The sequence below is a fragment of the Dipodomys merriami genome, unplaced genomic scaffold (assembly GCF_024711535.1).
Source record: "Dipodomys merriami isolate MVZ:Mamm:240054 unplaced genomic scaffold, mDipMer1.0.p SCAF_125, whole genome shotgun sequence".
Classification (NCBI taxonomy): Eukaryota; Metazoa; Chordata; class Mammalia; order Rodentia; family Heteromyidae; genus Dipodomys; species Dipodomys merriami.
In genome coordinates this window covers 2,623,938-2,651,929 of record NW_027202549.1, presented here as the reverse complement: position 1 = coordinate 2,651,929, position 27,992 = coordinate 2,623,938, and the positions used below count along the sequence as shown (strand labels likewise).

Sequence of the window (27,992 nt, the reverse complement as noted above, 5' to 3'; positions counted from 1 at the left end):
GGGAGACTACAAGTCCCAGAATCCCATTCGCTTCCCCCTCCGCCCCCGTGGAGCTGCTTTTCCTCTCCCACGGCACGTGGAAGACTGAGCATGCGCAAAAAAGGTACGGCGCACGCGCCCTTCCATAACTCCCTCGCAGTAGGGAAGACTGAGCATGCGTAACGGTCCACGCAGCCCGCAGACTGCATCTCCCGGCAGGCAGCGGTGCAGTCACGTGGGGGGAGGAGGCGGAGGCGGGGCGGCCCTCGTGACGAGCGACTTCCGGCGTGGAGGGGCGGGGTCGTGCGCGCGGCTGAGGCAGCACCCAGACCGCGGCGAGGGGAGCGGCCCAGCCGGGCCTGCCGGGCGCTGAGGGCCGCCATGGAGGCCGTTCCCCGCATGCCCATGATCTGGTTAGACCTCAAGGAAGCCGGTGACTTCCACTTCCAGCCGGCCGTGAAGAAGGTGAGCGCGCCTTCCCGCCGCGTGTCCCCGCCGCCGCTCGGCGCGTGACGCCCCCTCGGGCTCCGCCCCCCCCTCCCCGCTTCCAGGCCCGGCCACCGGGTCGGGTGAGGCCGCGTTTCCCCTCTCCGTCCGTCGGGTCCCTGCGTGCTCGCCTCCTCCCCCCACCCCCACCGCTTCCCGACCTGTGCCTCCAGGATCTGTCCGTCGGCCTGTCTGTCTGTCTGCTTGCCAGTTCCCACCGAGGCCCTTCCCCGGGGTGACGCCTTCCGGGCCCATTTCTGCCCCGGCCCTCCTCCGTCGCCAGGCCGCCCCCACCCCCGCGGTGAGGTTGGCCCTGGTGGGGGTACGGGGGGGGTGTGTGTATTCCAGGCTGGGCCCGGCCCGACCCCACTGGTGGACCGGGGGGCTGGCTTTATTTAGGCTGTGTGCCTGAGACGAACCCTGGCCCGACCTGGGCGGGGGTCGGGGGTGGAACTGAGGGGGTGCTGACACTTGTTTTGTATCAGTCCCGGGGCTGGAACTCAGGGCCTAGAAGAAGCTGTCCCTGGAATCTTTGTGCTCCAGGCTTGAGCCAGCTCTTGGCCGCTGGAGCCGCCGCGCTCCTCCCCAGATTGTTGGTGGTTTAATGGAGAGGGGGGTGGGGGGAATGGTTTCACCGATAAAGTCTCAACGGATTTGTTTTTTCCTGTGATCTCAGCCCTAGTTAAGCGTAGGATGACAGGTGTGAGTGAGCCAGTGGCGCCGAATGCGCCGGGGTGCCGACTCCCAGACCTCACACGTCTATTCCCGAAGCACCTGTGGACCAAAAGACACCTGCAGGGTTGTTATAGCCGGCGGAGGGATCTAGCGAGAATGGCCGACATGCATAGGACAGACAAGATTGGTGTAGAGGCAGGGGGGCTTCTGAAGGGAGGGCACAGAATGTGGTGAGTGAGCATCAAGGGTCTCTCTGAGACAGCACCTGCTTTTGGGAAAGGGTCACCAGAGCAGAAGTGAAGCAGGCCAAACGTCTGCTGGGGATGGCAGGTGCGTTGTGTTTGTGTGTTTTAGCACAGAAGCTACTAGATTAAGCACTATTCAGTGAGGTGCTTGGGAAAAGAAGCTTGAGTTTGGAAATAGTTTCCTACCAAAGCTGTATCCCACCTTCACACTATTAGAGTCTCCATTCAGGCACTCTTGGTTTGCATTCCTTGTTATAATTTTGCCTGTTCAGGGCACCAAAACTGGGTCCCTTTCAAGTATTCCTTTCCCACTGAAATACTAGCCTTGGCCGCTGTTTCCTCATCTTGTAAAACCAGGAAATTAGACTAATTGATCTAAAATTTTTCCCCCCAGTCATGGGACTTGAACTCTGAGTCTGGGTGTTGTCCCTGAAGCTCTTCAGCATAAGGCTAGTGCTTTATAACTTGAGCCACAGCGCCACTTCTGGTTTTCTGGTGGTTTATTGAAGAGTCTCATGGACTTTCCTGCCCGGGCTAGCTTTGAACCACGATCCTCAGATCTCAGCCCCCTGAGTAGGATTACAGGCATGAGCCAGTAGCACCCAGCAAAAATTTTGTTTAATTCTTTTCCATTTGCTCTTTCATGGAAATACAACTACCTGGGTTTTTCTGAAACAGCAAAACTCTGGTTTCTAGTTTTATACAGTGAAGCTAAGTTCTTTAGTTCCCCTTTAAGAGCTCTCCTTTACCTGGCCCAGTTCTTTTTAGTGATCATTGGGGGCCCATTATAGTTTGATCTGTATAGTTCTGGTACAGTCGTTCCATGTTTCTGTTTATAGCTTCTTGCTCTTTTCTGTCCAGGAATTTCTCCCTCTTCTTGTAGGTCCTTTTTTAGTGTGCGTGTGCATGTGTGTGTAGTGTATATATATATATATATATATGCATATGTGTGCATATATACATACGTATGTGTATATATACGCATACACACATCTGTACACATGTAATTTTTTGTTTATTTTTCTTTTACACATGTAATTTTTTGTGTGTGTGTTGGTCGTGGGGCCTGAACTCTGGGCCTGGGCACTGTCCCTCAGCTCTTCAGCTCAAGGCTAGTGTCCTATCACTTGAGCCACAGTGCCACTTCCGGCTTTTTTCTGCATATGTGGTGCTGAGGAGTCGAACTCAGGGCCTCATGCATGCAAGGCAAGCACTTTACCACTGAGCCGACTTCCCAGTCCCAGACATGTAATTTTTTGTGTGTATGTGCAAATAAGTGCCAGTACCAGGGCTTGAACTTAGGGCTTTTTTGTTCGTGAGTAGTGCTCTACCAGTTCAGCCACACAGTCTGGTGTTTTGCTGGTTTCTGAATTTAGGGAGGTAAAGTAAAATTCAGTTCTGTTTACGTCAGCCTATTAAGCACTATGCTGAGCTTTGGTAATACAAATACAGTCCTAACTCCCTTTTTTCTCAATTGTTTGGTGGAGAGAATTTAAAAATTAGAGTGATACTAATCTAAGAAGAGTTTGTAGCATTTAGAAATATCAGTCTTAAGGAGGGGACATCAGGGAAGGCTTGCTAGAGGTGGGTTTTGAAGGATGAATAGAAGTTTTCTAGTTAGATGTTTGTTTGTAAGGCTAGGCTTTTGACAAAGTCTTTCGTGGTGGTATTGTTAAATAAAATTTGGGGAGGCCACAGACTTGGAGTAGGCCCGAAAGACCAAACTAATAGAGAATTGAGTTATAGTAACTGAAGCATGGGTGGTCCTAATTAAACAGTAACAGGTTGACTCATTGATTCAGTAGCAGCTGGTTGTTTTTTTCTTCGCCTCACTGTTTTTTGGTAAATGTTTTCAGAGAACATGGGTGTTTGGAATTCTCTGAAGGTCTTTCGATTGGAAGATTTCCCTGTTCATGCATCATTGTGTTATAGCCTTTGCGCAGAAAAACCCATTACATTGAAACTTGCCGAAGGTTTTTCTGTTTAACTATTGATTTTTGCTTCAAATGAATATGTCTTCTATTATATATTGATGTGAAATGGGAGCCAGGAAAAACAAACAAGCAGTGCTTGGCATACCTAGGTTGGCATACCTGGGCTCACATAATTTTTTTAGTGGAAAAGTGATATTAACCTCCCCCCCCCCCCCCCCGCCTTCTCGCTTTAATAGAGATTGAAGGCAGGGCTATGTGTTCCCCTATTCTAAGCAAGCACTCTACCACTGAGGTGTCCTTTCAACCTGCTCTACACTGCCCTGACTCACTGGACCTACATGAAGGATGCCTCTTCGGTTCTTCATTGTTGACTATAGTTTGGCTACAGGTGCTAGTGTTTGTTCTTTCCAGCCCCAAACACCTACTTTAACTGCACCTGAGCTGCTATATAACAGGCTCAGGCTGAGACGATGCAGCCTTCCCTGATTCATTCACTGAGTGCCTCATAGAGCTTTCCTCCTAGTGATCCACATGGTCACCCCTCAGATGCAGGTGTACCATCTGGTTGGTAGCCCCTCTACATATCAGTCATCCTTTCTTCTCCTCCTCTCCTCCCCACAGCCACCCCCTTCCCTGAACTGCTACCTACATTGCTACCCTTTTGGTCACAGTCCTGTAGAGAAACTGCCTACTGTTCAGACCTCTCACCAGCTCACTGAAGCCTGCTTCTGTAACTTCACTCCTCTGGGCCTTTCCTGTGGGAACTTTCAGCATCCCTTCCACATCTGATCATGGATTGCCCTTGCTCAGGTCCTTACCGGAACTCCTGCCTACTTGCTTGACACCCATGTTGAACCATCTCTTAATCCCAGTCCCCTCAGATACCTGGCAATTGAACCACCTCCTCTGAATCAGACCGGCCTTTCCAGCACTCAGTTGCCTTACAACCTAGGGTGCGCACACATGCTGCCTCCATCTTATTCACATCTAGGGAGGGTCTGGCTTTTCAGATTTGTGGGACTTTTTCCGTTACCCCGTGGGACCGCTGGCTCTTAGAAAATTAGTGTACATTTGCACGTACACAAAGAGAGAAAGGTAATTGAGAAATTCTGAGGCTTTAAGAGGAAATGGGGAAACTGTCAGTTACCTGTGGAGGTAAAATGGAATCACAGATTCGACTTCACAGCAGAATGGCTCTAGCCACAGATGACCTGGCTTGTCTCTGCTCTTCTCTGACTTTCCTAATCCCACACGCCAAAGGCCCACGTCCATTTCACTCAGGGCTTAGATCGGAGTTGGGTCCTTCACTCAGGTAGTAGTAAATCCTTGTGTGGGGAGTGCCTAGTAGGTGTTGGCTGGATGACCTGATCTAGTTCTGACTTCCTATGGGAGAGGTAACTTGAGTCTTTCTCACTTGGGCTGTTTATGAGACCCAGGGGCCAATCAGAAGTGAGATGAGAGGAGGGGCTCAGTATTCCCCAGGCTCAGGTTAAGGGACAGTTGAGAGTCTGTTTTCAGGTGCAGTACTTTTAGCGGTGATTGTCTACCAGGCTTGCTGACAGGGAGCCAAAGGCTAAAAATTTCCCTTGGCAGCACTTTTTTGCCAGTCCTGGGGCTCGAACTCAGGGCCTGGGCACTGTCCCTGAGCTGCTTTTGCTCAAGGCTAGCATTCTACCACTTCCAGCTTTTTCTTCCACAGTGCCACTCCCAGCTTTTTCTTTTTATGTGGTACAGGGGAATCGAACCCAGGGCTTCATGCATGCCAAGCAAGTACTCTACCACTAAGCCACATTCCCAGCCCCAGCACTTCTTACTCGAATAAAAATAACCTCATTTGAAGTTCAGCAGCTGCGCGGGTATTATACAAAGTGACAGTATTATATGCAGGACTGGATTCATTGTGTATTTCTGAAGCGCAATTCAAGGAATGCCTTATATTCAACTCAGCTCTGGAAGTAGAGGAACAAGGAGAGTGTATGTGTGAATGAGGTACTAATACCCTGTGGTGCAATAAGGTGGTCAGTGTCTGCAGTCCCAGCTGCCTGAGAATCTGAATTTTACTGGACCTAGGAGTTCAAGGCCCTCAAGTGAACCTCAAAAGAAAAGTTGCAGGCTGGGAAGGTGGCTCAGTGGTACAGTGTTTGCCTTGCATGCATAAGGTCCTGGGTTTGATTCCTCAGCACCATATAAGCAGAAAAGGCTGGAAGTGGTCACTGTGGCTCAAATGGTAGAGTGCTAGCCTTGAGCTGAAGAGCTGAAGGACAGCGCCCAGGCCCAGAGATCAGGCCCCACCACCGACCAAAAAAAAAAAAAAAAAAGTTGCACATTCAATCCTTTTTCATGCCTTTCCTTTTTGATTTATCACTTTAAATTAGCATTGAGGTTTGGAGATAGTATGTCAGACTAAGAGCATAGCAAGCTCTGTTTGCTGTTCTGTAGGCTGAGATCTGAGGAGTGCAATTCTAAGCCAGCCTGGGTAAGAAAGTCTATGAGACTCCTATCCAATTAACCACCAGAAAACCAGAAGTGGAGCTATATAGCTCAAAGTGGTAGGGGCTAGCCTTGAGTGAAAAAGCTTAGGAACAGTGCCCATGCCCCGAGTTGAAGCCTCATTCCCGACAAAAACAAAAATAAAGAGCTTAGCATAAGCTAGGTACCTGTGGCTCATGCCTGAAATCCTTGCTACTTAGGAGGCTGAGATCTGAGAATCACTGTTCAAAGCCAGCTTGGGCAGGAAGTCCATGAGACTCTTTGGAGTTCGAAATGGAGCTATGGCTCAAATAGTAGAGTACCCTGCCTTGAGCAAAAAAGGTCAGGAGCAGCACCCAGGTCCTGAGTTCAAGATCTGGGATGGACAAACAAATCAGAAACAAATAGATGGTATAATATATGGCTAGGAACATGGTCTCTGAAGTCCAAATGCCTAGATTTCAGTCCTTGCCCCTTCATTTACTAGTACTGTGAAGCCTTGGCAAATGACCTCACTTTTTTCCAAAGAAAATTAGCTGACATTAGTTATGGGGGGGGGTTCTTTTACATTTCCACACCTGTATACAGTGTATTCCAGTCATTCTCCCTGTACCACTCAGCCCTCAGGTTTCTCTTCTCACGTGTGAAATGGTGATAATCAGCACAATATCCACCTGTGTGGGTTGTGTACGGATTGAGTGTCTGAGGCTCTCGGTGCTAGCCTGTGGCTGCTCATCTTGGGGATGTGGCTGCTCATCTTAGGGAATCAGTGAACTTACGTGGACAGCAGCCCTCTCCCCTTCCCACTGTGTGAAGAACAGGGACAGGTGTTTTCTGCAATGCCACATGAAGACCTCTTAGAGGAGAACTTACCATGTCACTCTGATTGCTTTGGCCTGTATGATCTCTCAGGGCCTCTGGGCTATGCTTGGACTTAGTCTAACAGTGGGCAGACTTAAAACCTTTTAGATGAGATGGAGTCAATTGAAAAATCTGCTCCTGTTCAGATAATCAAATTTTACCTCATAGCTCAAGCCCTCCCCCCCCCTTTTTTTTTTTTTGTCGGTTGTGGGGCTTGAACTCTGGGCCTGGGTGCTGTCCCTCAGCATTTCAGCTCAAGGCTAGTGCTCTACCACTTTGAGCCACAGCGCCACTTCTGGTTTTCTGAGTGGTTTATTGGAGATAAGAGTCACGGAGGAGGGGCTGGGAAGGTGGCTCAGTGGTAGAGTGCTTGCCTTGCATGCCTAAGGCCCTGGGTTCGATTCCTCAGCACCACATAAACAAAAAAAAAGCCGGAAGTGGTGCTGTGGCTCAAGTGGTAGAGCACTAGCTTTGAGCTGAAGAGCTGAGGGACAGTGCCCAGGCCCCACGACCAGACCCCCCCCCCAAAAAAAAAAAAAGTCACGGAGGAGTTGGGGAGGTGGAGAGGAAAGGGACAGTAGGGGAAAAACAAAGGAGGGGGTAACAATGCTCCATAGGAAATGGGCTCATTACCTTGCTTATGTAACTGTAACCCCTCTGTACAGTATCTTTGCAATAAAAATATGTATATTATAAAAAAAAGTTTCACAGACTTTCCTGCCTGGGCTAGTTTTGAACCACGATCCTCAGATCTCAGTCTCCTAAGTAGCTAGGATTACAGGTGTGAGCCACTGGTGCCTGGCTTTTTTTTTTTTTTTCTTTCTGGTTGGTTGTGGGGCCTGGGCACTGTCCCTCAGCTCTTCAGCTCAAGGTGAGCACTCTACCACTTTGAGCCACAGCGCCACTTCCAGCTTTTCTGCTTATGTGGTGCTGAGGAATCCAACCCAGGGCCTCATGCATGCAAGGCAAGCACTCTACCTCTGAGCCACCTTCCCAGCCCTCATAACCTGACTTCTCGAACTGGGACTCCTTTTTTTTTTTTTTTTTACAACTACTTAATAAAAAATAAATATTAAAAATTGCTTTTCTCACCAGGCATCAAGAACACATAAGCATGCATTTTGTAGATTTTTTTTTTCTCTTTAGATCACATCCCATTGCTTTCTCTGTCTTGAACTGAGGATGTTTTGTTTTATTTTTTTCCCCCCAAGGGTGTGCGTTTCTTTCTCAATCATGGGATGGAAAGCTAGGAGTGACATCAGAGTTCCGATGGATTTGTAGGAGTGGGTTGAGGTGGCAGGGGGTAAAAGAATTGAGCTCGCTGATCCAGGGACTTTGAGGAGGTAAAAACCAAGAGAAGAGGGGGGGAAGAGCCAGAGGATTGAGAGCATTGGAGGGGGCTGTAATTAGCTCAGCATTAGCCTTTCCTCTTCCTTTCCCTTCCCTTTTCCTACTAGTGTAGATGAAACCTGTCTCCAGCATCCCCCGTTCCCACGTGACTGATTCCTTAGCACCGGGTCCTGGGTCTTGGAAAGGAATACAGGAAAAGAATGCAACTTACAGACCTTGGCTGGGGCCTGGAAGTCATTGTGCTTTAGTCATCAGTGTCCTTTGTAGAGCACATGGCTTTCCTCTACCCCAGAGGTTAGCCAATGCAAGCATGGCAGCGGGGGTAATTCCACTGCCTTAGTCTGTTGATCCTTGTTGAACAAGGCAGGGTCCTTCACTCAGGACTCAGCTGGTGTGGATGCTCTCTGTCTAAGACAGATGGCTTTTGAGGTGTGGTGGGCAGGCACATCAGTCTCCTGATGTGGCGGTTGAATCCCCTGTCCCCAGGTCCCATCTGGGTCATTCCCACCAGACAAGATTGCAGATCACCTGTGGTTCCCTTTCCTAGCGAGGATAGGATTGCCAGAGAAGGTTTTGTAGGATTGCTTGTGTGTGTCTGTGTGTGTCTGTGTCTGTCTGTCATGGGGCTTGAACTCAGGGCCTTAGCACTGTCCCTGAGCTCTTTTGCTCAAGGCTAGTAATTCTCTAACACTTTGAGCCACAGTGCCACTTCCTGTTTTCTGGTGATTCAGCCTGGGCTGGCTTTGAACCTCGATCCTCAGATCTCAGCCTCCCAAGTAGTTAGGATTACAGGCACATGCCATCGGCACCCAGCTACTCTTGGTCTTGTTTGGTGCCTTTTACCTACATATGTCATCAGATTATGATTCCAAAACAGCAGGGTGCAATCCTAAGGATGCTTAAGTTTGTGACCCTTTAGGGTCCTACTTAGCCAGCTAAGCTCCCTAGTTTCCTGAGCTGGAAGAATCCTGGACTTTGTGGAGAGGGCTTCAACATTTTAAGGACCTGCCCAGGGTCTACTGTGCTCAGAGGAGGCGTTTGTGGCTATAGTATCTTCGTGTTGCCCTTTGTTGTGGAAGAGTAGTCCCACACCAGCTGTGGGTGTAGATCACCAGAGATCTGGGGAGGAGTGTGTGTCTGTGTCTCTGTCTCTGTCTGTCTTATCTTTCACTGGATTACATTCTTTTTTTCCTCCTCCTCCTAGTTTGTGCTAAAGAATTATGGAGAGAACCCAGAAGCCTACAATGAAGAGCTGAAGAAGCTGGAGTTGCTCAGACAGGTAGGAGGACTTCGTTTTGTTTTGTTTGAAACTGGATCTGACATACCCCATGCTGTTTTTGTTTTTTGTTTGTTTGTTTGTTTGTTTTTTTTGGTCGATTGTGGGTCTTGAACTCTGGGCCTGGGCGCTGTCCCTCAGCTCTTCAGCTCAAGGCTAGCGCTTGAGCCACGGTACCACTTCCAGCTTTTTCTGCTTATGTGGTGCTGAGGAATCGAACCCAGGGCTTCGTGCATGCAAGGCAAGCACTCTATCACTGAGCCGCCTTCCCAGCCCCCCTCCCCCCCCCCCCCCAGCCCCATGCTCTTCTTGAATTTGCTTTGTAGCCCCTCTGACTATGATCCAGTTATCTCTGCCTCCTATAGCTGGGGACCACAGGCACTTGCTACCATGCTTGGCTTATTGGTTGAACAGTGGTCTTGCTAATTCTTTCAGTTATTATTTTGCCTCAAACTGATCTTCTTGATTACCTCCTGAGTAGATGGGATTAGAGAACGTAAAACAGAGGAAGTTGCTTTGTCTGGTCCCAAAGTTGTGGGCTCAAGTGTTCTTCCTTGAGCCTCCCAAGTTCTAGCTTGTGGGCTGGGAAGGTGGCTCAGTGGTAGAGTGCTTGCCTTGCATGCATGAGGCCCTGAGTTTGATTCCTCAGCACCACATAAGCAAAAAGAAAAAAGCCGGAAGTGGCGCTGTGGCTCAAGTGGTAGAGCACTAGCCTTGAGCTGAAGAGCTGAGGAACAGCGCCCAGGCCCAGAGTTCAGGCCCCACGACCGGACCAAAAAAAAAAACAAAAAAACAAAACCAAGTTCTAGCTTGTAGCTGGAACTACAAGCATGTTCTCCCTGGCCCAGATTTGGTGTTTTTTTTTTTTTTTTTTTTGGGGGGGGGGTTGGTTGTGGGGCCTGAACTCTGGGCCTGGGTGCTGTCCCTCAGCTCTTCAGCTCAAGGCTAGTGCTCTACCTCTGAGCCACCTTCCCAGCCCCTGGTGTTTGTTGTTGTTGGTTTTTATTTTTTATTTTACTTAATTTTTTTTTTGTTTTTTTTTGTTTTTTGGGTCCGGTCGTGGGGCCTGAACTCTGGGCCTGGGCGCTGTCCCTCAGCTCTTCAGCTCAAGGCTAGCGCTCTACCACTTGAGCCACAGCGCCACTTCCGGGTTTTTTCTTTTTGCTTATGTGGTGCTGAGGAATCGAACCCAGGGCCTCAGGCATGCAAGGCAAGTGCTCTACCACTGAGCCACCTTCCCAGCCCCTATTATTTATTTTTTGTTGGTCGTGGGGCTTGAACTCTGGGCCTGGGCGCTGTCCCTCAGCTCTTCAGCTCAAGGCGAGTGCTCTACCGCTTGAGCCACAGCGCCACTTCCAGCTTTTTCTGCTTATGTGGTGCTGAGAAATTGAACCCAGGGACTCATGCATGTGAGGCAAGCACTCTACCACTGAGCCACCTTCCCAACCCTTTGTTTTTATTTTAAAACAGTCTGCATATATCTTATTTTTGTGTATTTTGGTTGTTGGACATTGATATTCATGTCCTAGTATATGCCAAGTGCACACTTCACTACTGGCTACACAGCAGAAATCTTTTTTTTTTTTTTTTTTTTTTCTGTCAGTTGTGGGGCTTGAACTTAAGGGCTGGGCACTGTCCTTGAGCTTTTTTGCTCAAGGCTAGAATTCTACCACTTTAAGCTACAGTGCCACTTCACTTCAGTTTTCTGGTAGTTAATTGGAGATAAGAGTCTCATGGACTTTGCTGCCCTGGTTGGCTTCAAACTGTGATCCTCAGATCTTAGCCTCCTGGGTAGCTAGAATTACGGGTGTGAACATTTTTTTTTTCCTTTTTTCTTTTTTCAATTAGCATACGTAAGTTGTACAAAGGTAGTTCATTGTGATATTTTCTCATAGTCTACAAATTTATCCTAATCAGCCTCACCCCCTCCCATCAGTCTCCCATATTCCTTAGCCTTCTTCTCAAAACAGTTTCTGCAGGTCCCATTGTCCTGGTCCCATCCCTCGATGAGTGTTTTACCCATTGCTATCACTGCATGCCTGGCTACTTCTTCCAGTATGTTTCTCCATGGTACGGTTGGTTTAGAGAAAAACAGTTGCATGGTTGATGTTGTTAACTGTCTGACTCTTTCTGATGATATTTCAGGTTGCTTTTCTTGGGTTATGTGAGTACACATCAGTACACCTACTGATGGTTTTGCTACCTGCTTTGCAGCAGGCACTTTTCTTGTGGTTGCTAGAACAATATTGGTGGCATGATCTGTGGCTTGTTTCTGGTGCCTTGTGCACAGGGGTTGGCGGTTGTGCTGTTTGCAGTGGTTTGTTCTGTATTTGGAGCGACTGTGGGAGTGGAGCATCCCACTCTTCTTGTTTTAGGAAGTGTCTTGCTCAAGGCCAGGTTGGTGTTTGGTGTTGAACTCATGATTCTCCTGCCTCAGCCTCCTGCCTATTGGTATGATTGGCATGCGCTACCATGCCCAGCTCACCTTAGCTCTCTTGGTGGTTCTCATCTCATGGGTAGAAAGTGGGTCTGTACCATCTCTTACTCTGTGAAAACTTGGAAAATAAGAAATAGGATAAACAAACCAACTGTGCTCCAGATATGGCCATTATAACTACACAGATTTCCTCTTTTATTTTTTGGTGGTTCGTGGGGTTTGACTTCTGGGCCTGGGTATTGTCCCTGAGCTCTTCAGCTCAAGGCCAGCGCTCTACCATTTGAGCCACAGCGCCACTTCCACTTATCTGGTGGTTTATTGGAGATAAGAATCTCAGGGACAAAGCCGGGCGCTGGTGGCTCACGCCTGTAATCCTAGCTACTCAGGAGGCTGAGATCTGAGGATCGCGGTTCAAAGCCAGCCCGGGCAGGAGAGACCGTGAGACTCCTATCTCCAATAAACCACCAGAAAACCGGAAGTGGCTCTGTAGTTCAAGTGGTAGAGTGCTTGCCTTGAGCTGAAGAGCTGAAGGACAGTGCCAGGCCCAGAGTTCAAGCCCCACGACCGACCAAAAAAAAAAAAAAAAAAAAGAATCTCAGGGACAGCCGGGCGCTGGTGGCTCACGCCTGTAATCCTAGCTACTCAGGAGGCTGAGACCTGAGGATCGTGGTTCAAAGCCAGCCCATGCAGGAGAGACCGTGAGACTCCTATCTCCAATAAACCACCAGAAAACCAGAAGTGGCGCTGTAGCTCAAGTGGTAGAGCGCTTGCCTTGAGCTGAAGAGCTGAGGGACAGCGCCCAGGCCCAGAGTTCAAGCCCCACGACCAACAAAAAAAAAAAAAAAAGAATCTCAGGGATTTTCCTGCCCTGGCTGGCTTTGGACTGCGATCCTCAGATCTCAGCCTCCTCAGATCTCAGCCTCCTTAGTAGCTAAGATTCCAGGCATGAGCCACAGGTGTCCCCCTTCCTCTTTATTTTAATGAGCCAGCAGATCCCATTGCTCAAGAACTATTAAACAGGGACTGGGAAGGTGGCTCAGTGGTAGAGTGCTTGCCTCGCATGCATGAGGCCCTGGGTTCGTTTCCTCAGTACCGCATAAGCAGAAAAAGCCCAAAGTGGTGCTGTGGCTCAAGTGGTAGAGCACTCGCCTTGAGCTGAAGAGCTGAGGGACAGAGTTCAGGCCCCATGACCGACCCCCGCCCCCCCCCCAAAAAAAAAGAACTATTCAATTGGTAAAAGATTTGGTGGATGTGCTAACATTTTATGAAAACAGTGGCATTTTTGCTTTGCTTTGTTTTCTTGAGATGGCATCTTGCTATATAGTTCAATCTTGCAATCTTCCTGCTTTACTAAGAGTGTTTTTTCATCTGAAGATTTTTTTCCTGCTTATTTTTCTTTTGGGCAAGGGTGGTGGTGGTGGTGGTGGTGGTGGTGGTGGTGGTGGTGGTGGTGGTGGTGGTGGTGGTGGTGGTGGGTGGTGGGTGGTGGTGGTGGTGGGTGGTGGTGGTGGTGGTTGTAGTGGTTGTAGTGGTTGTAGTGGTTGTATATGGTGGTGGTGGTGGTTGTAGTGGTTGTAGTGTTGTAGTGGTTGTATATAGTGAGGTTTGAACCCAGGGCCTCACGCTTGCTAAGCAGGTAGGTCCTTACAGCTTGAGCCACACTCCTAGGCCTTCATCTGCATTTCCTAGCAATAATAACAAAAGGCCATTTTTGTAATTAGTATTCTGAAAATAACGTTTGTGCTTTTAAGAATCAAAGTGATAGAATAGCACGTCATTTCTGCCTCAGTCCCAAGAAACAGGGACTTGGCGGTCTTCCTTTCTCCCATCAGTGTTGTATATTGGAGATCCAGTCATGTAGTAATGTCCGCAGACATTTGTTAAAACCTTTTTCATTTGGAGGGTTTTGAAGGTGGCTCTCCCTGATAATCCATACAGTGCCTCCAGTTGAGTTGTTGGTAGGAAAACCACTAAATTAATTTCAAGGAGCATTCATACAACAGCATTGGGAAAGAGTTGGGAAACTGTGTGTGTGTGTGTGTGTGTGTGTGTGTGTGTGTGTGCATTCATACAACAGCATTGGGAAAGAGTTGGGAAACTGTGTGTGTGTGTGTGTGTGTGTGTGTTTTCCAGTTCTAGGGCATGAACTCAGGGTCTGAGTGCAGTCCTTGTGCCTTTTGTTGTTGTTGTTCAAGGTTAGCATTCTACCACTTGAACCACAGCTCTATTTCTGGTGTTTAATTAGAGGTAAGAGTCTCATGGACTTTCCTGCTAATTGGAGATAGGAGTGTCATGGACTTTCCTGCCCGGACTGCGTTCCAACGTCAATCCTCAGATCTCAGCCTCCCAAGTAGCTGGGATTGATTACAGGTGACCCTGAGCCAAGAGTACCATGCTTAAACATCAACTTGCTTATTTCATTTGAAAACTTTGCTTCTCTGGTTTGAATGATGACTTTCATGTCTGGGTTTGTGGCAGGTACCAGTACTTGTTGGTACTTTCTGGATAGCTGTCGGGAATTGTTTTCATTTGGTAGCTTAAATAGAACTATTTCCAAATTAACAGATCGGTTGTATACTGTAAGGAGTCACCAGTACTGCTCGTTGATTGCAGGAAGGTTAGGGGGTGTGTTCTGTGAGAGACAAGGAATCCTAAGAGTTGATTCTACCTCAGATCTTCTGTTGTTTTATGTGCTGGTACTGGGGCTTGCACTCAAGGCCTTGAGTACTGTCCCTCAGCCCTTCTGCTCTAGGCTGATGCTTTACCACTTGAGCATCTCTAATTCCAGCTTGGCTTTGAACCATGATCCTCAGGTCGCAGCTTCCTGAGTAGCTAGGATTATAGGCATGAGCCAGGGCCTGGCTGTTGTCCCTGAGCTTTTGTACTCTGCCATTTGAGCCACGGCTCCACTTCAGCATTTTGGTGGTTAGTTTCAGATTAGAGTCTCATGGACTTTGCTGCCCGGGCTGACTCTTAACCACAGTCCTCGAAGCTCAGCTTTCTGAGCAGCTAGAATTACAAGTATGAGCCACCAGTGCCCGGCTAAGATTTAATTTTTCTGTGCCAATCTTGGGGCTTGAACTCAGGGCCCAGTGTTGTCCCTGAGCCATGACTCCACTTCAGCATTTTGGGATTAAGAGTCTCATGGACTTTCTTGCCCAGGCTGGCTTTGAACCATAATCCTCGAACCTCAGCCTTCTGAGTAGCTAGGATTACAGGTATGAACCATTGGTGTGGCACGTAAGCAGTTTAAAAATTAAGAACCACAGAGTAAATGGATGCTTTGCTGGGTGTGACGCAGTGCTAGAGTGCAAAGGTCGAGGTTCTCTGTTCCCACAAGTTGGTAACAGCTCTGGACTTGGCTACCTCCCCCATCATCTGCAGAGAGATGCGCCGGGCAGGCAGAGAGAACAGTTCCTTACACCCCCGGCAGGTGGCAGTGCAGCACCGCGCCTCAGAGCACCCTCCCCGTAACAACACATTCCACACAGTGCCTGCTGACAAGGCCCACTCCATTCTCCCAGACCCTCCTGTTTCCTTCCTGTTATAAAAGTAAATAGGTTGGTTTAATCAGGTAGCCGATAAAGAGAACACCACACAGTGTTCAGGCAAGGAATAGGAGTTTATTTTTACCTAACTGCTGCCCCCACTGTACCTGGTGGAGAAGCTAGCTTGACTGAAAAGGGGCCAGAGGGCTGTTTAGCCCCGCCTTGACCAGGGAAGGGTCTGGGGAGAGGTGTGGCCAGGTGAGGGAAGCTGTGGACCACTTGATGCGGATGTGACCTCAGAGCCTGGGACCTTCCCACATTCTGATGGGAGGCGTGACCGTGACCTGGGTGGCCCAGAATGTGACTTTGGGAGGGGGAGATGACTGCCTCCAGGTGTGCCAGTTACCTACGTGACACAGATACTGGGCGGAGCTTAGCCAAGAGGAGGGAGGAGTCTGCCTCACCTTCCCAGTTTTCTTCTCTTAGTGCTTTCAATATGCCTAGTGGGGGGCTGGGAAGATGGCTCAGTGGTAGAGCGCTTGCCTTGCATGCTCAAGGCCCTGGGTTCGATTCCTCAGCACCACATAAGCAAAAAGGAAAAAACCCGGAAGTGGCGCTGTGGCTCAAGTGGTAGAGTGCTAGCCTTGAGCTGAAGAGCTGAGGGACAGCGCCCAGGCCCAGAGTTCAGGCCCCACGACCGGACCCCCCCCCCCAAAAAAAAATGCCTAGTGGTTTCCAGCGTTTCTGATGACCTCTACGAGCGATGTTGTGCATCATCTCTGTGTGTGATGGATTTCCTCTGTTGCTTTCAACATGTTTCTCTTGGTCTTTGACGCTTGATTTATTATAACTTGTGCCCGTGGTTGGTCTCTGAGTTCATCCTACTTGGAATTCATTGCTTTGCTTGGATGTTTGTATTCATGTCTTTCATCAAATTTGGGAAGGTTTTCACTATTATTTCTTTCACTTGTCTGCCTTTCTCTTCTCTTTAGGGACTTCCACAGTGTGTATGTGTTGGTCCAGTTGAAGTTATGTCACAGGAGCTCTTTCACTTTTTAATCTTCATTTTCTTTCTGTTCCTCAGACAATAATTCTTATTGCCTGCTGAATGCTGATGGCTCATGCCTGTCTTCCTAACCACACAGGGGGCTGAGATTTGAGGATCGCAGTTCAAAGCTAGCCCCTGTAGGAAAGTCCATGAGACTCTTTAATTAACCAGCAAAAAGCTGTAAGGGGGCTGGGAACGTGGCTTAATGGTAGAGTGCTTGCCTAGCATGCATGAAGTTCTGGTTTTGATTCTTCAGTATCACATACACAGAAAAAAGCCAGAAGTTGTCCTGTGGCTCAAGCACTAAAGTCCTACCTTGAGCAAAAGAAGCTCAGGGACAGTGCCCAGGCCCTGAGTTCAAGTCCCAGGACCGGAAAAAAAAAGTCGGAAGTGAAGCTGTGGCTAAAGTAGTAGAGCAACCAGCCTAGAATGAACAAAGCCAAGTGAGAGAGCGAGGCCCTGAGCTCCAGTCTAATAAGTACTGGTGCACACAAAATTTTCATTGCCTATGTTCAGATTTGCTGATGCTTTTTCTGTCTGCTCAAATCTGCATTTGAATCCCTCTAGTGATTTTTTTTAAAAAATCATAACTATTGTGCATTATCAGCTCCAGATTTGACTCTTCGAGGATTTTCTATCTCTTGTATTTTCTCCTTTTTGTGTGTGCATGTCCTGCAGTCTTGAAGTCAGGCCTGAGCACTGTCCCTGAGCTCTTTGTTGCTCAAGGCTAGTGCTATCACTTGAGCCACATCTCCACTTCTGACTTTTTGGTGGTTAATTGGAGATAAGAATCCCATGAGCTTTCTTGCCCAGACTTGGCTTTGAACCACAATCTTTAGAGCTCAGCTATCTTAAGTAGCTATGATGTTAGGGTGTGAGGCCCTGGTGCCCAGCAAGGAAACTTGTTTTAAAGTGTTTGTCTAATAGATCCTCTATCTGGTTTTTCTCAGGGATGGTTTTGTCAGAACATTTGTTTGTATGCTGTATAATCTTTTTGTTGGTGAAAACTGAGCATTTGAATCTAATGATGGAAATGAGAGGGCTGGGAAGGTGGCTCAGTGGTAGAGCGCTTGCCTTGCACGCGTGAGGCCCTGGGTTCGATTCCTCAGCACCACATGATTCTACTCCTTCCCTGGTGTTGTATGGTTCTTTCCTTTGTTTTTCTGACTGTTGTAGGCCAGCCAGCCTTGATGTCACCTTTAGGTCTTCTCAGATCCTGCACTTCCCTTTAGGTATGCCCTATTACTTTCTAACCTCCCCTGTATGAAGTGGCTACTTTTGGATGTCCTAATATTGATATATTATGTGGCTCCCAAAGAGGAAAGTGGGGCATGTCACTTCCTTTAACCAGTTAAAGGACTCAGCTGGAGTCTGGAAGCTGGGGCTACAGTGGAGGGGGAGGGGCAGCCATCAAGGGGACCCTTAAGAGCCCAGGTGTATTTTTGGAGGGCAAGCCTCCTTTTCTGCCCACCGTGGTTCCCACAGCTGCTTGCCTGGTGTGAGGAGTGGGGAGCAGGTGGCTGCTACTGTAGAGGAGCTGAAATGCACTGAAATGAACCCTACTGTACTGTCCCGCTTCCCTGGGAAGTTGAGGGCCTTGGGTGTTTAGTAGACTCCCCAGTTCCTGCTGGCGCAGTCTGTTTTGCCTCTTCCTCCACCATCTTCCTGCAATTGACAGGATTGAATGTTAATGAGAGTTGATGGAATAATTGGAGAACTAATAATTTAATGGTAATCTGCTGTGAGGCTGATCCTCTGCGGTGAGGGCCGGGCGCCCCCTGCAGGACAGCCGCGTCCGGTGCAGAGTAGCACCTTCACTCCATTGCTAGAGGAGCAGGGGAAATTGCAGCCGTCCCTGCCCGGAGCTGGGACTCATTCCTTCAGGTGGCTCTGAGGATGGAACCAAATGGACCGGGGCAGGGAGCTGGCCAGGGTGCACTCATCCCAGCTTGCTTTCCTGTTCCTCTACCCCAGGAGCTAGGCCAGGCCGAGATCCTTGGGGAGAGGCTGTGGGCTGGTGTGTCTGACCTGGAGGAGGGGCTGCTTTCATTGTTCCCCAAGGAAGCTTTTTAGGAAATGCAAGCCACTGATTTTTGTGAATATAAACAGTGTGTGGCTAGACATCGAACTTGTTATTTGAGTCTTTACTGGTTCAGGAGATGGCTCTAATTTGTACAGTGGATTGGTTTAAAGAATGTCTGTTGTAGGCCGGGTGCCGATGGCTCATGCCTGTCATCCTAGCTAGTCAGGAGGCTGAGATCTGAGGATAGAGATTCAAAGCCAGCCTAGGCAGGAAAGTCTGAGACTCTGATCTCCAATAAACTACCAGAAAACCAGAAGTGGTACTGTGGCTCAAGTGGTAGAGCGCTCGCCTTGAGCTGAAGAGCTGAGGGACAGTGCCAGGCCCAGAGTTGGTCGTGGGACCAACCAAAAAAAGAAAAAAGAAAAGCGCTTGTTATAAGTGGGATTTGAATATGGCAGCGATTAGAGATCGTGGTAAGGATGGTTCAATCTTTGTAGGCCTGGCCTGTGAGACAGAGGTGGTTGTACAGCTGTGACATACCTTACTATAGGTGAGTCTCTTGTATAAAGAGGAGATTGGGCTTACAGGGAGCCCCATCTCCTGAGACACTGCCTCTCCTCAGACACCAGAATAGGCCAGTGCCAGCTGTCTGCTCCACTGTCTGCTCCCACAGAGCAAGTGTTGTGGTACATATCTGTAATCCCTATTCCTTGGGAGGCAGAGAAGGGAGGATTGCAGTTAAAGAGGATCCTGGGGAAAAAAGTTAGCAAACCCCCTATCTCAGCCAAAGGGAGCCGTGGTGGTGTGTGCCTGTAATCACAGCTTTGTAGAATCCTGTTCTGACACTGGCCCAAAGCAAGAGTCCCTCTGACAGTATCCTGGCTTTCCAGGATACTGTCAGGATACCCAAATAGAGTTCCTATTGGGTGTCTTGCAAGAATTCCTCCCCTCCCCCCCTCCCCCGCCATGGTCCTGGAGATTGAGCTCAGGGCATGTGGCAATAGGCACTCTGCCATTTACAGCACACCTCCAACCCTTCTTTTGTTGTTTTCAGTATTACTTTTTTGCTTGTGGCTATCCTGAGATCACCATCCTCTCTTTTTTGTTGTTGTTGTTGGTCCTGGGGCTTGAACTCGGCCTGGGCGCTGTCCCTCAGCTCTTCAGCTCAAGGTGAGCACTCTCCCACTTGAGCCACAGCACCACTTCGGTTTCCTAGTGGTTTATTGGAGACAGGAGTCTCATGGACTTTCCTGCCCAGGCTGGCTTTGAACCTCTATCTTCAGATCTCAGCCTCCTGAGTAGCTAGGATTACAGGTGTGAGCCACTGGCGCCCGGCTTGGTCTACATTTCTATGCGCATGTCATATGATTTTATAGCACTGAGATGGTACCATCCTTTGTGACATGCCCGTTGGCCTAACCCTATATCCGGACCCACAAGAGATGTGCCTTTACTTGGTGCCGCTGCAGTGCATGCTCATGTGTGGCTCTTGCTGTCATTTGTTTCAATAACCCTCTCTAATGAAAAGTGGGGTGGCATCTGGTGTTCAACGCTGGCACACGTCCAAACATTTTTTCCTCGATGTCTCTTGCGTTATCAATTAGGTCTTATTTTTAGATGCAGAACTGTTGAGTCAGAAGTTAGGTAGAGTAAGCATTTTGGAGCATGTTCCATGCCGCCAGCCTTGGGTGCTGTTTCGGGGGGAGGGGCGTGGGTATCGCCAAGGGGTGGGCTGTCGTGGGGTCTCGTGGTGAGCAGGCCTGCTCTCCCTTTGTACCGGCCCCCCCGACCCCCATGGTGGCAGCCAGTTTCTCCCTTTGTGCCCCCAGAATGCTGTGCGCGTGCCCCGGGACTTCGAGGGCTGCAGTGTCCTTCGCAAGTACCTGGGCCAGCTCCACTACCTGCAGAGCCGGGTGCCCATGGGCGCAGGCCAGGAAGCGGCCGTCCCCGTCACCTGGTAAGAGCAGGGCAGGTGGGAAGCCGAGAACCTGCGGGGTGTCCGAGGCCTGGGGATCCTCTTCTGTCCTTGCTGCGTGGGATGAGGAGTGCGGTCTCCCGGGGCCTCTCCTCACCCCGATCCCCACCCTGGCCTGGCCTTGGGGTCCCCGCCAGCCCCCACTCCAGTGACAGCACTGTGTCTGCAGGACAGAGATCTTCTCCGGCAAGTCCGTGGCCCATGAGGACATGAAGTACGAGCAGGCCTGCATTCTCTATAACCTCGGTGAGCCCCCCCAAGGCTGTGAGCTTTGTGGGGGGGCACCCCTGCGTTTGTGGCCACAGTTCTGCTGTTTGCGTGGTGCTGGGGAGAGACTCCACCGCGCCGCGCTGCACCGCCTGCCACCCAGTTGTCTTGTGTGATCCAGTTGCAAGAGGGGGCTCCTTTGACTGGACAGCACCCCCTTCACCCCCCCCCACAGCAGGCCTTTGGCTTTAGCTGGCTCTGGTAGTAAAAGGAGAACATGGAGGTCCCCTCCCCCCCCCCCCCCCCGCACGTGTTCCCGCCTCTGCCTGGGTGTCCTTAGACTCCCTGTCCACTTCTTGCCTCTTGTCCCTACTGGGGGACACGAGCGCACCCCCCGCCCCCCAGGCCCCGGCTCCCCTAACTCTGTGTCCTCTACCCCCAGGTGCGCTACATTCCATGCTGGGGGCCATGGACAAGCGGGTGTCGGAGGAGGTAAGGAGGGGGGCCGTGGGGGAGGAGGGGGACTGGCTGGGAAGGGTGCAGAACGGCCTCCACCACCTGCTTCACGACTGCAGCTCCCCGCTTTGCTCCTGCTCCCAGGGAATGAAGGTGTCCTGCACCCACTTCCAGTGCGCAGCCGGAGCCTTCGCCTACCTGCGGGAGCACTTCCCGCAGGCCTACAGCGTGGACATGAGCCGCCAGATCCTCACGCTCAACGTCAACCTCATGCTGGTGAGGCGCGTGCCCTGGTTAGCGCTTAAATTGAGCGGAAGTGCCAAGATGGCAGAGGGAGGGGCAGCTAGGATCCTGGATCCTGGAGAGCCGTGACAGGAGGCCTTGGGATTGCTTTTTGAGTCCCCCGGGGGATCAGGTGCAGGGGATTGGGAGAAGGGGATCCCTCCCCACCCCCAGGAAGGAGAGAGCAAGGGACCGACCTGCCTGTCTTCCCCAGGGCCAGGCCCAGGAGTGCCTGCTGGAGAAGTCCATGCTGGACAACAGGAAGAGCTTCCTAGTGGCCCGCATCAGTGCGCAGGTAGGGATGGGGGCTCCAGGGAAGCCCGGCCTCTGCCCTGCCCCCTCCGCTCACCCCATGTCCACTCGCAGGTGGTGGATTACTACAAGGAGGCCTGCCGGGCCCTGGAGAACCCTGACACGGCCTCGCTGCTGGGCCGCATCCAGAAGGACTGGAAGAAGCTGGTGCAGATGAAGATCTACTACTTCGCAGCGGTGGCTCATGTGAGCGGCCTGGCTCAGAGGCGGGTGCGGCCGCGGCTGTGGCCTGGACCGGTCCTGATACCCCCTCTTCTTCTTTTCCCAGCTGCACATGGGGAAGCAGGCTGAGGAGCAGCAGAAGTTTGGGGAACAGGTGATTAGGGTGTGGCAATGGGATGTTCCCCCCCATTCGAGATCTGGGGGGGGTCCTGTTCCCCCCAAGATGGGAGGGGGGGTGTTCCCAGGTTCATTTCCCCTGTCCCTGCCATCATGCTGCTGTGTCTCCCCCTAGGTCCCTGAGCAGCCCTTATCCCTAGGGGTCTCCACAGAGCGGGGCTGTGTAGAGCTGTGAGCCAGGAGGTGACGCTGTCCCCTTGGTCGCCCTTGGCTCCACTGGCATCTGCCACCTGGGTGTCTTGTCTTCTGGTGGGTCACCTGGCGGCCAGGCAGGAAAGGACTGAGCAGGCTTTGTCCTCCACAGGTGGCCTACTTCCAGAGTGCTTTGGACAAGCTTAATGAAGCCATCAAGTTGGCTAAGGTAAAGCTAGGGAGGCCTGGCCCCCCTTCAGCCCCGGGGCGCAGCCGGCGAGGAGAGCAGAGCCCTGGGTCCTGGCATTGGCTGAGCCCCATTCCTCTCTCTGTCCCACAGGGCCAGCCGGACACCGTACAGGACGCACTTCGCTTTGCCATGGACGTCATCGGAGGAAAGTGAGTGAGGGCAGCGGCTCCCCCCCCCCCCCCCCCGCCCGCACTCTTGGCAGGAAGCCACCCATGCAGTGTCTGACCTCCATTTTCTTGTCCCCCCCACCCTGGACCACCAGGTACAATTCTGCCAAGAAGGACAACGACTTCATCTACCACGAAGCTGTGCCGGCGCTGGACACCCTGCAGCCTGTGAAAGGTACTGGGGCTGGGGACAGGCGGGGAAGGAAGATGGGGCTGAGATAGGGAGGCGGCTGGGGGGGGTCTCTGCAATTCTTCCCCTCTACGCACACACCAGGAGCCCCCTTGGTAAAGCCCTTGCCAGTGAACCCCACAGATCCAGCTGTTACGGGTCCTGACATCTTCGCCAAACTGGTGCCCATGGCTGCGCACGAGGCCTCCTCCCTGTACAGGTGGGTCGCAGCGCCGCTCCCACCTTTGCGTGTCGGGCATGGCGTGGGGCGTCTCAAGATGGGGTCTCCACCAGCCGCTCTGTTCCCCCAGTGAGGAGAAGGCCAAGCTGCTGCGGGAAATGATGGCCAAGATTGAGGACAAGAACGAGGTCCTAGAGTAAGTTGGGGGCTCAGCCCCATCCGCACGGGGTGACCTCCACCCTCAGCTCTGATGGCTGCACTTGTGAGGGGGTGCGGGAGGTCTGTCTGTCCCTCTTCCTCTTCGCAACAGTCTGGGTGTGGGTGGGAGTGATGTTGCTGAGACCTTTCAAGACCTAGTTCAGAAGGAGGGGCGCCTGGCGCTGAAGGGGGAGCAGGCAGCACCTCCCGGTTCTGTCACCCCACAGCCAGTTCATGGATTCGATGCAGCTGGACCCCGAGACGGTGGACAACCTGGACACGTACGCACACATCCCGCCACAGCTCATGGAGAAGTGCGCGGCGCTCAGTGTCAGGCCAGACACCGTCAAGAACCTCGTGCAGTCCATGCAGGGTGAGCCAGGCCCAGAGCAGGCGAGATGCCCCTCTGTGCCCCTGGGTGTGGGACCCACCCCACAGGGTCAGCCTGCCTCAGGGGTTGCCCCCCAATGCTCCCCCCTCCCTCCCCCAGTGCTGTCGGGTGTGTTCACGGATGTGGAGGCCTCCCTGAAGGACATCAGGGACCTGCTGGAGGAGGATGAGCGGCAAGAGCAGAAGCTGCACGAGGCCACGGGCCAGGCTGGGGTGAGCCCGGCCGCCGCCAAGGCCGAGCTGGCCGAGGTGCGGCGCGAGTGGGCCAAGTACATGGAGGTGCACGAGAAGGCGTCCTTCACCAACAGCGAGCTGCACCGCGCCATGAACCTGCACGTGGGCAACCTGCGTCTGCTCAGCGGGCCGCTGGACCAAGTGAGGGCCGCGCTGCCCACGCCAGCCCTGACCCCAGGTGAGCCCTGCTGCCGCTGCCGCCCCCTGGCGGGGAGGCCAAGGGCTGGGGTTCCTTCCCCCCTCCCCCCCCTCCCCCGCCTCGCTGACCACTGCTGCCCCCTAGAGGACAAGGCGGTGCTGCAAAACCTGAAGCGCATCCTGGCCAAGGTGCAGGAGATGCGGGACCAGCGCGTGTCGCTGGAGCAGCAGCTGCGGGAGCTCATCCAGAAGGACGACATCACCGCCTCTCTGGTCACCACTGACCACTCAGAGATGAAGGTGGGTGGGCTGGGCGGGAGGGGGGGCGCTAGGGGGTGCCCTGCTCTGGGCTTTGGAAGGGGATGCGCTGAGTGGACCCCCCTCGTTCCCCTGTCTTCCCCCCCCCCCTCCCCGGTAGAAGCTGTTCGAGGAACAGCTGAAGAAGTACGACCAGCTGAAGGTGTACCTGGAGCAGAACCTGGCCGCGCAGGACAACGTGCTGCGGGCGCTCACCGAGGCCAACGTCCAGTACGCGGCCGTGCGGCGGCTGCTTGGCGAACTGGACCAAAAGTCAGTGCCGGCCGGGCCCTTCGCGCCCCCCATCCCCTCGCCCCGATGGCTCTCCTGACCTCAGCCCTGCCTCCCGCCACAGGTGGAACTCCACCCTGCAGACGCTGGTGGCCTCCTACGAGGCCTACGAGGACCTGATGAAGAAGTCCCAGGAGGGCAAGGACTTCTACGCCGACCTGGAGAGCAAGGTGGCCGCCCTGCTGGAGCGCGCGCAGGCCACCTGCAGGGCGCGGGAGGCCGCCCGCCAGCAGCTGCTCGAGAGGTGCGTGCGTGTGTGTGTGCGCGCGCATGCGTGCCCGGGGGTGGGAGCCCCGCCCGTGCCCGCACGGCTGCTGGGTGGGCATGGCTGACGTCTCCGCGGCCTGTCCTCCAGGGAGCTGAAGAAAAAGCCGCCCCCTCGGCCCACGGCGCCCAAGCCGCTGCTGCCCCGCAGGGAGGACGGGGAGCCGGGGGAGCCCGGGGAGCCGGCTGAGGAGCTGCGCAGCCTGCCCCCAGACGTGGCGACCGGCCCGCGCCCCCCAGACGCTTTCCTGGGGGCCGCCCCCGGCCCCGGCCCCGGCCCCGGCCCGCCCCAGCTCCACTTCCCTGCGGGCCCCTTCCCCAGCTCGGCCGGCGCGGCGCCCAGCTACCTCCCAGCCCCCGCCCCGGGCGCCTACGCGGGCCCCGCCGCCCTGATGCCGCCCAGAGCCCCCGGCGCCCCCGCCGTGCTCGCGCCCGCCCTCTACCCGGCCCCCGCCTTCGCCCCCGAGCTGGGCCTGGCGCCGCAGTCCCCGCAGCACGCGCTGCTGAGCGGGCCCTACGGGGGCGTGCGGGCCGCCCCGGCCGCGGGGCTCCCCTCCGCCCCGCCCTCCCAGTTCCCCGCCACCACCACGGTGGACAGCGTGCAGGCCCCCATCTCCAGCCACGCGGCCCCCGGCGCCGGCCCCGCGCCCCCCCAGCCCTGCTTCCCGGGGCCCCCGCCCTACGCCTACCCCGTGGGCGGCAAGCCGCTGGCCGCGCCGGTGGGGCCGCCCCGCTTCGCCCCCGCCGCGCCCCCCAGCTTCCCCGCCGCCAGGGCCCGGCCCCCGGCCCCCCCTCCGCAGGCCTTCGCGCCCCCGCAGCACCCCCTGCCCTTCCAGCACCCCCACCTCTTCCCGCCTCAGGCCCCCGCGCTCCTCCCGCCGCAGCCGGCGCCCTACCGCTTCCCCCCGCAGCCGCCGCTGCCCCCGCAGCTGGTCTACCCGGGCCCCGAGCCGCCGCCGCCGCCGCCCGCGGGGCCGCTGCCCTTCCCCAGCCCCCCGCCGCCGCACCCCGCGCTGCCCTACTGCCCCGCGCCCGCCCCGCGGCCCCCGGGGCCGCCGCCCCCCGCGCTGGCCCTGCGGGGGCCCCCGCCGGCCGCCCAGCCCAGCCCCGGGCCCCGCCTGGTGCCCTCGCCCGCCCCGTCCCCCGGCCCGGGCCCCGGCGCCGGGACCCCCCGGACCCCCGCGGCCGAGCCGCCGCCCCCGCCCTGCGCGCGCCGGGGCCCCGCGGCCGCCGACCTGCTGTCGTCCAGCCCCGAGAGCCAGCCCGGCGGGGCGCCGCCCCCGGGCGCCGGGCAGCCGCTGCTGCAGCCCACCAAGGTGGACGCGGCCGAGGGCCGCCGGCCGCAGGCGCTGCGGCTGATCGAGCGCGACCCCTACGAGCGGCCCGAGCGGCTGCGGCGGCTGCAGCAGGAGCTGGACGCCTTCCGGGGCCAGCTGGGCGACGCGGCCGCGCTGGACGCCGCCTGGCGCGAGCTGCAGGAGGCGCAGGAGCTGGACGCGCGCGGCCGCTCCATCGCCATCGCGCGCTGCTACTCGCTCAAGAACCGCCACCAGGACGTGATGCCCTACGACGGCAACCGCGTGGTGCTGCGCTCGGGCAAGGACGACTACATCAACGCCAGCTGCGTGCAGGGCCTGTCGCCCTACTGCCCGCCGCTCGTGGCCACGCAGGCGCCGCTGCCCGGCACCGCCGCCGACTTCTGGCTCATGGTGCACGAGCAGAAGGTGGCGGTCATCGTCATGCTGGTGTCCGAGGCCGAGATGGAGAAGGTGGGGGCCGGGCGGGGGCGGGCCGGGGACCCCCATGCCCCGCTCCCCCGGCCTCAACCCTCTGCTTCCTCCGCAGCAAAAGGTGGCGCGCTACTTCCCCACGGAGCGGGGCCAGCCCGTGGTGCACGGCGCGCTGCGCGTGGCGCTGAGCAGCGTCCGCGCCACCGACACGCACGTGGAGCGCGTGCTCAGCCTGCAGTTCCGGGACCAGAGCCTCACGCGCTCGCTCGTGCACCTGCACTTCCCGACGTGGCCCGAGCTGTGCGTCCCGTCCGGGTCGAGGGGGGCAGGGGGGGGTCAGGGTCACCCCCCCTTGCTCATGCGCGCTCCCCCCTCCCGCAGAGGCCTGCCCGACAGCCCCGAACACCTGCTGCGCTTCATCCAGGAGGTGCACGCGCACTGCCTGCACCAGCGCCCGCTGCACACGCCCGTGGTCGTGCATTGCAGGTAGGGCCGGGCCGGGCCGCCCCTCGCCCGGGGCGCGGTGGGGCGGGGTGCGGAGACCGGGCTCACTGACTCGCTGTGACACCCCCCCCCCTTGTCACCCCCAGCTCCGGCGTGGGCCGCACCGGGGCCTTCGCGCTGCTCTACGCGGCGGTGCAGGAGGTGGAGGCGGGGAACGGGATCCCGCAGCTGCCCCAGCTGGTGCGGCGCATGCGCCAGCAGCGGAAGCACATGCTGCAGGAGAAGGTGGGTCCGGGAGCGGCGGGGCGCGATGGGGTCACCTCGGGCCCCGCCCGCGCTCACGTCAGCCCCGTCTCGTCCCGCAGCTGCACCTGCGGTTCTGTCACGAGGCGCTGGTGAGGCACGTGGAGCAGCTCCTGCAGCGGCACGGCGTGGCCCCGCCGGGCAGGCCCGCGGCCGGCGGCAACAGCAGCCAGCACAAGGTGAGCCGGCCTCTCCCGCACCGGCTGGGCGGCGGGCCCGTTCCCGGGGCCCAGGGCGCAGCCACCCCACGCTCACCCGCTCTGCCCCGGCAGAACCACCTTCCTCAGGACGCGCAGGACCTGGTCCTCGGCGGGGACGTGCCCATCAGCTCCATCCAGGCCACCATCGCCAAGCTCAGCATCCGGCCCCCCGGGGGCTCGGACCCTCCCGCCGCCAGCCCGCCCGGCCCCGCCGAGCCGCCGGGCCTCCCCGCCGCCGGCCTCCCCGAGGCCGCCCCGGCCCTGCCCTCGTCCCCGCCGCCGCTCTCGTCGCCTCTGCCGGAGCTCCCCCAGGCCGAGGAGCAGCCACCCCTGCCCGAAGCGCCCAGTCTAGGGCCCCCCTCGTCCTCGCTGGAGCTGCTGGCCTCCCTGACCCCCGAGGCCTTCTCCCTGGACAGCTCCCTGCGCGGCAAGCAGCGCATGAGCAAGCAGAACTTCCTGCAGGCGCACAACGGCCAGGGCCTCAAGGCGGCGCGGCCCGGCGACGACCCGCTCAGCCTGCTGGACCCGCTGTGGACGCTCAACAAGACCTGAGCGGCCCTCGGGCCGCAGCCCGAGCCCCACCCCGGTCCTGCTGCCTCGGCCCCGCCGGCCCGCCCGCCCGCGCCGCGGGGTGGGGCGCTGCGCGCGGGCCTCGTTCGCCGGACCTGACCGGATTTTTTTTTTTTTTCCAGCTCTTTGCTATTGAAATAAAAGTCTGTGCCGGTACCTTGAGACTGCGCAGCTCTGCTGCTTGGGCGCAGC

General features: G+C 55.0%; 1 protein-coding gene across 5 annotated transcripts; it reads left to right on the top strand.

Moving 5' to 3' along the window:
- The first annotated feature begins 274 nt into the window (after positions 1-274).
- On the top strand, positions 275-27,962 carry Ptpn23 (protein tyrosine phosphatase non-receptor type 23). Of its 5 annotated transcripts, none has more exons than XM_070017705.1 (25): positions 275-444; positions 9,204-9,278; positions 20,101-20,228; positions 20,416-20,492; positions 20,896-20,945; positions 21,054-21,185; positions 21,406-21,486; positions 21,558-21,689; positions 21,772-21,819; positions 22,147-22,203; positions 22,315-22,373; positions 22,487-22,566; positions 22,666-22,780; positions 22,872-22,937; positions 23,167-23,312; positions 23,430-23,741; positions 23,847-24,001; positions 24,123-24,271; positions 24,354-24,533; positions 24,645-26,322; positions 26,399-26,583; positions 26,665-26,769; positions 26,874-27,012; positions 27,093-27,209; positions 27,303-27,962. In XM_070017705.1, the coding sequence occupies exons 1-25, from the start codon at positions 361-363 to the stop codon at positions 27,780-27,782; spliced, it is 4,830 nt and encodes a 1,609-aa protein (XP_069873806.1). In that variant the 5' UTR covers positions 275-360; the 3' UTR covers positions 27,783-27,962. The 5 variants fall into 5 exon arrangements, with proteins under 5 accessions (XP_069873806.1, XP_069873804.1, XP_069873809.1 ...); XM_070017703.1 differs by having other exon boundaries at positions 24,120-24,271; XM_070017708.1 differs by lacking the exon at positions 275-444 and adding an exon at positions 524-548 and having other exon boundaries at positions 24,120-24,271.
- The last annotated feature ends 30 nt before the right edge of the window (positions 27,963-27,992 follow it).

What these genes read in the sequence shown, in the direction of transcription:
- Ptpn23 (XM_070017703.1), top strand. Translation starts at nt 361, where the DNA reads ATGGAGGCCGTTCCCCGCATGCCCATGATCTGGTTAGACCTCAAGGAA. An exon ending in TGGCCCGCATCAGTGCGCAG is followed by an intron (nt 21,487 to 21,557) that starts GTAGGGATGGGG and finishes GTCCACTCGCAG; the next exon opens with GTGGTGGATTACTACAAGGA. An exon ending in GAGGCCTCCTCCCTGTACAG is followed by an intron (nt 22,781 to 22,871) that starts GTGGGTCGCAGC and finishes CTGTTCCCCCAG; the next exon opens with TGAGGAGAAGGCCAAGCTGC.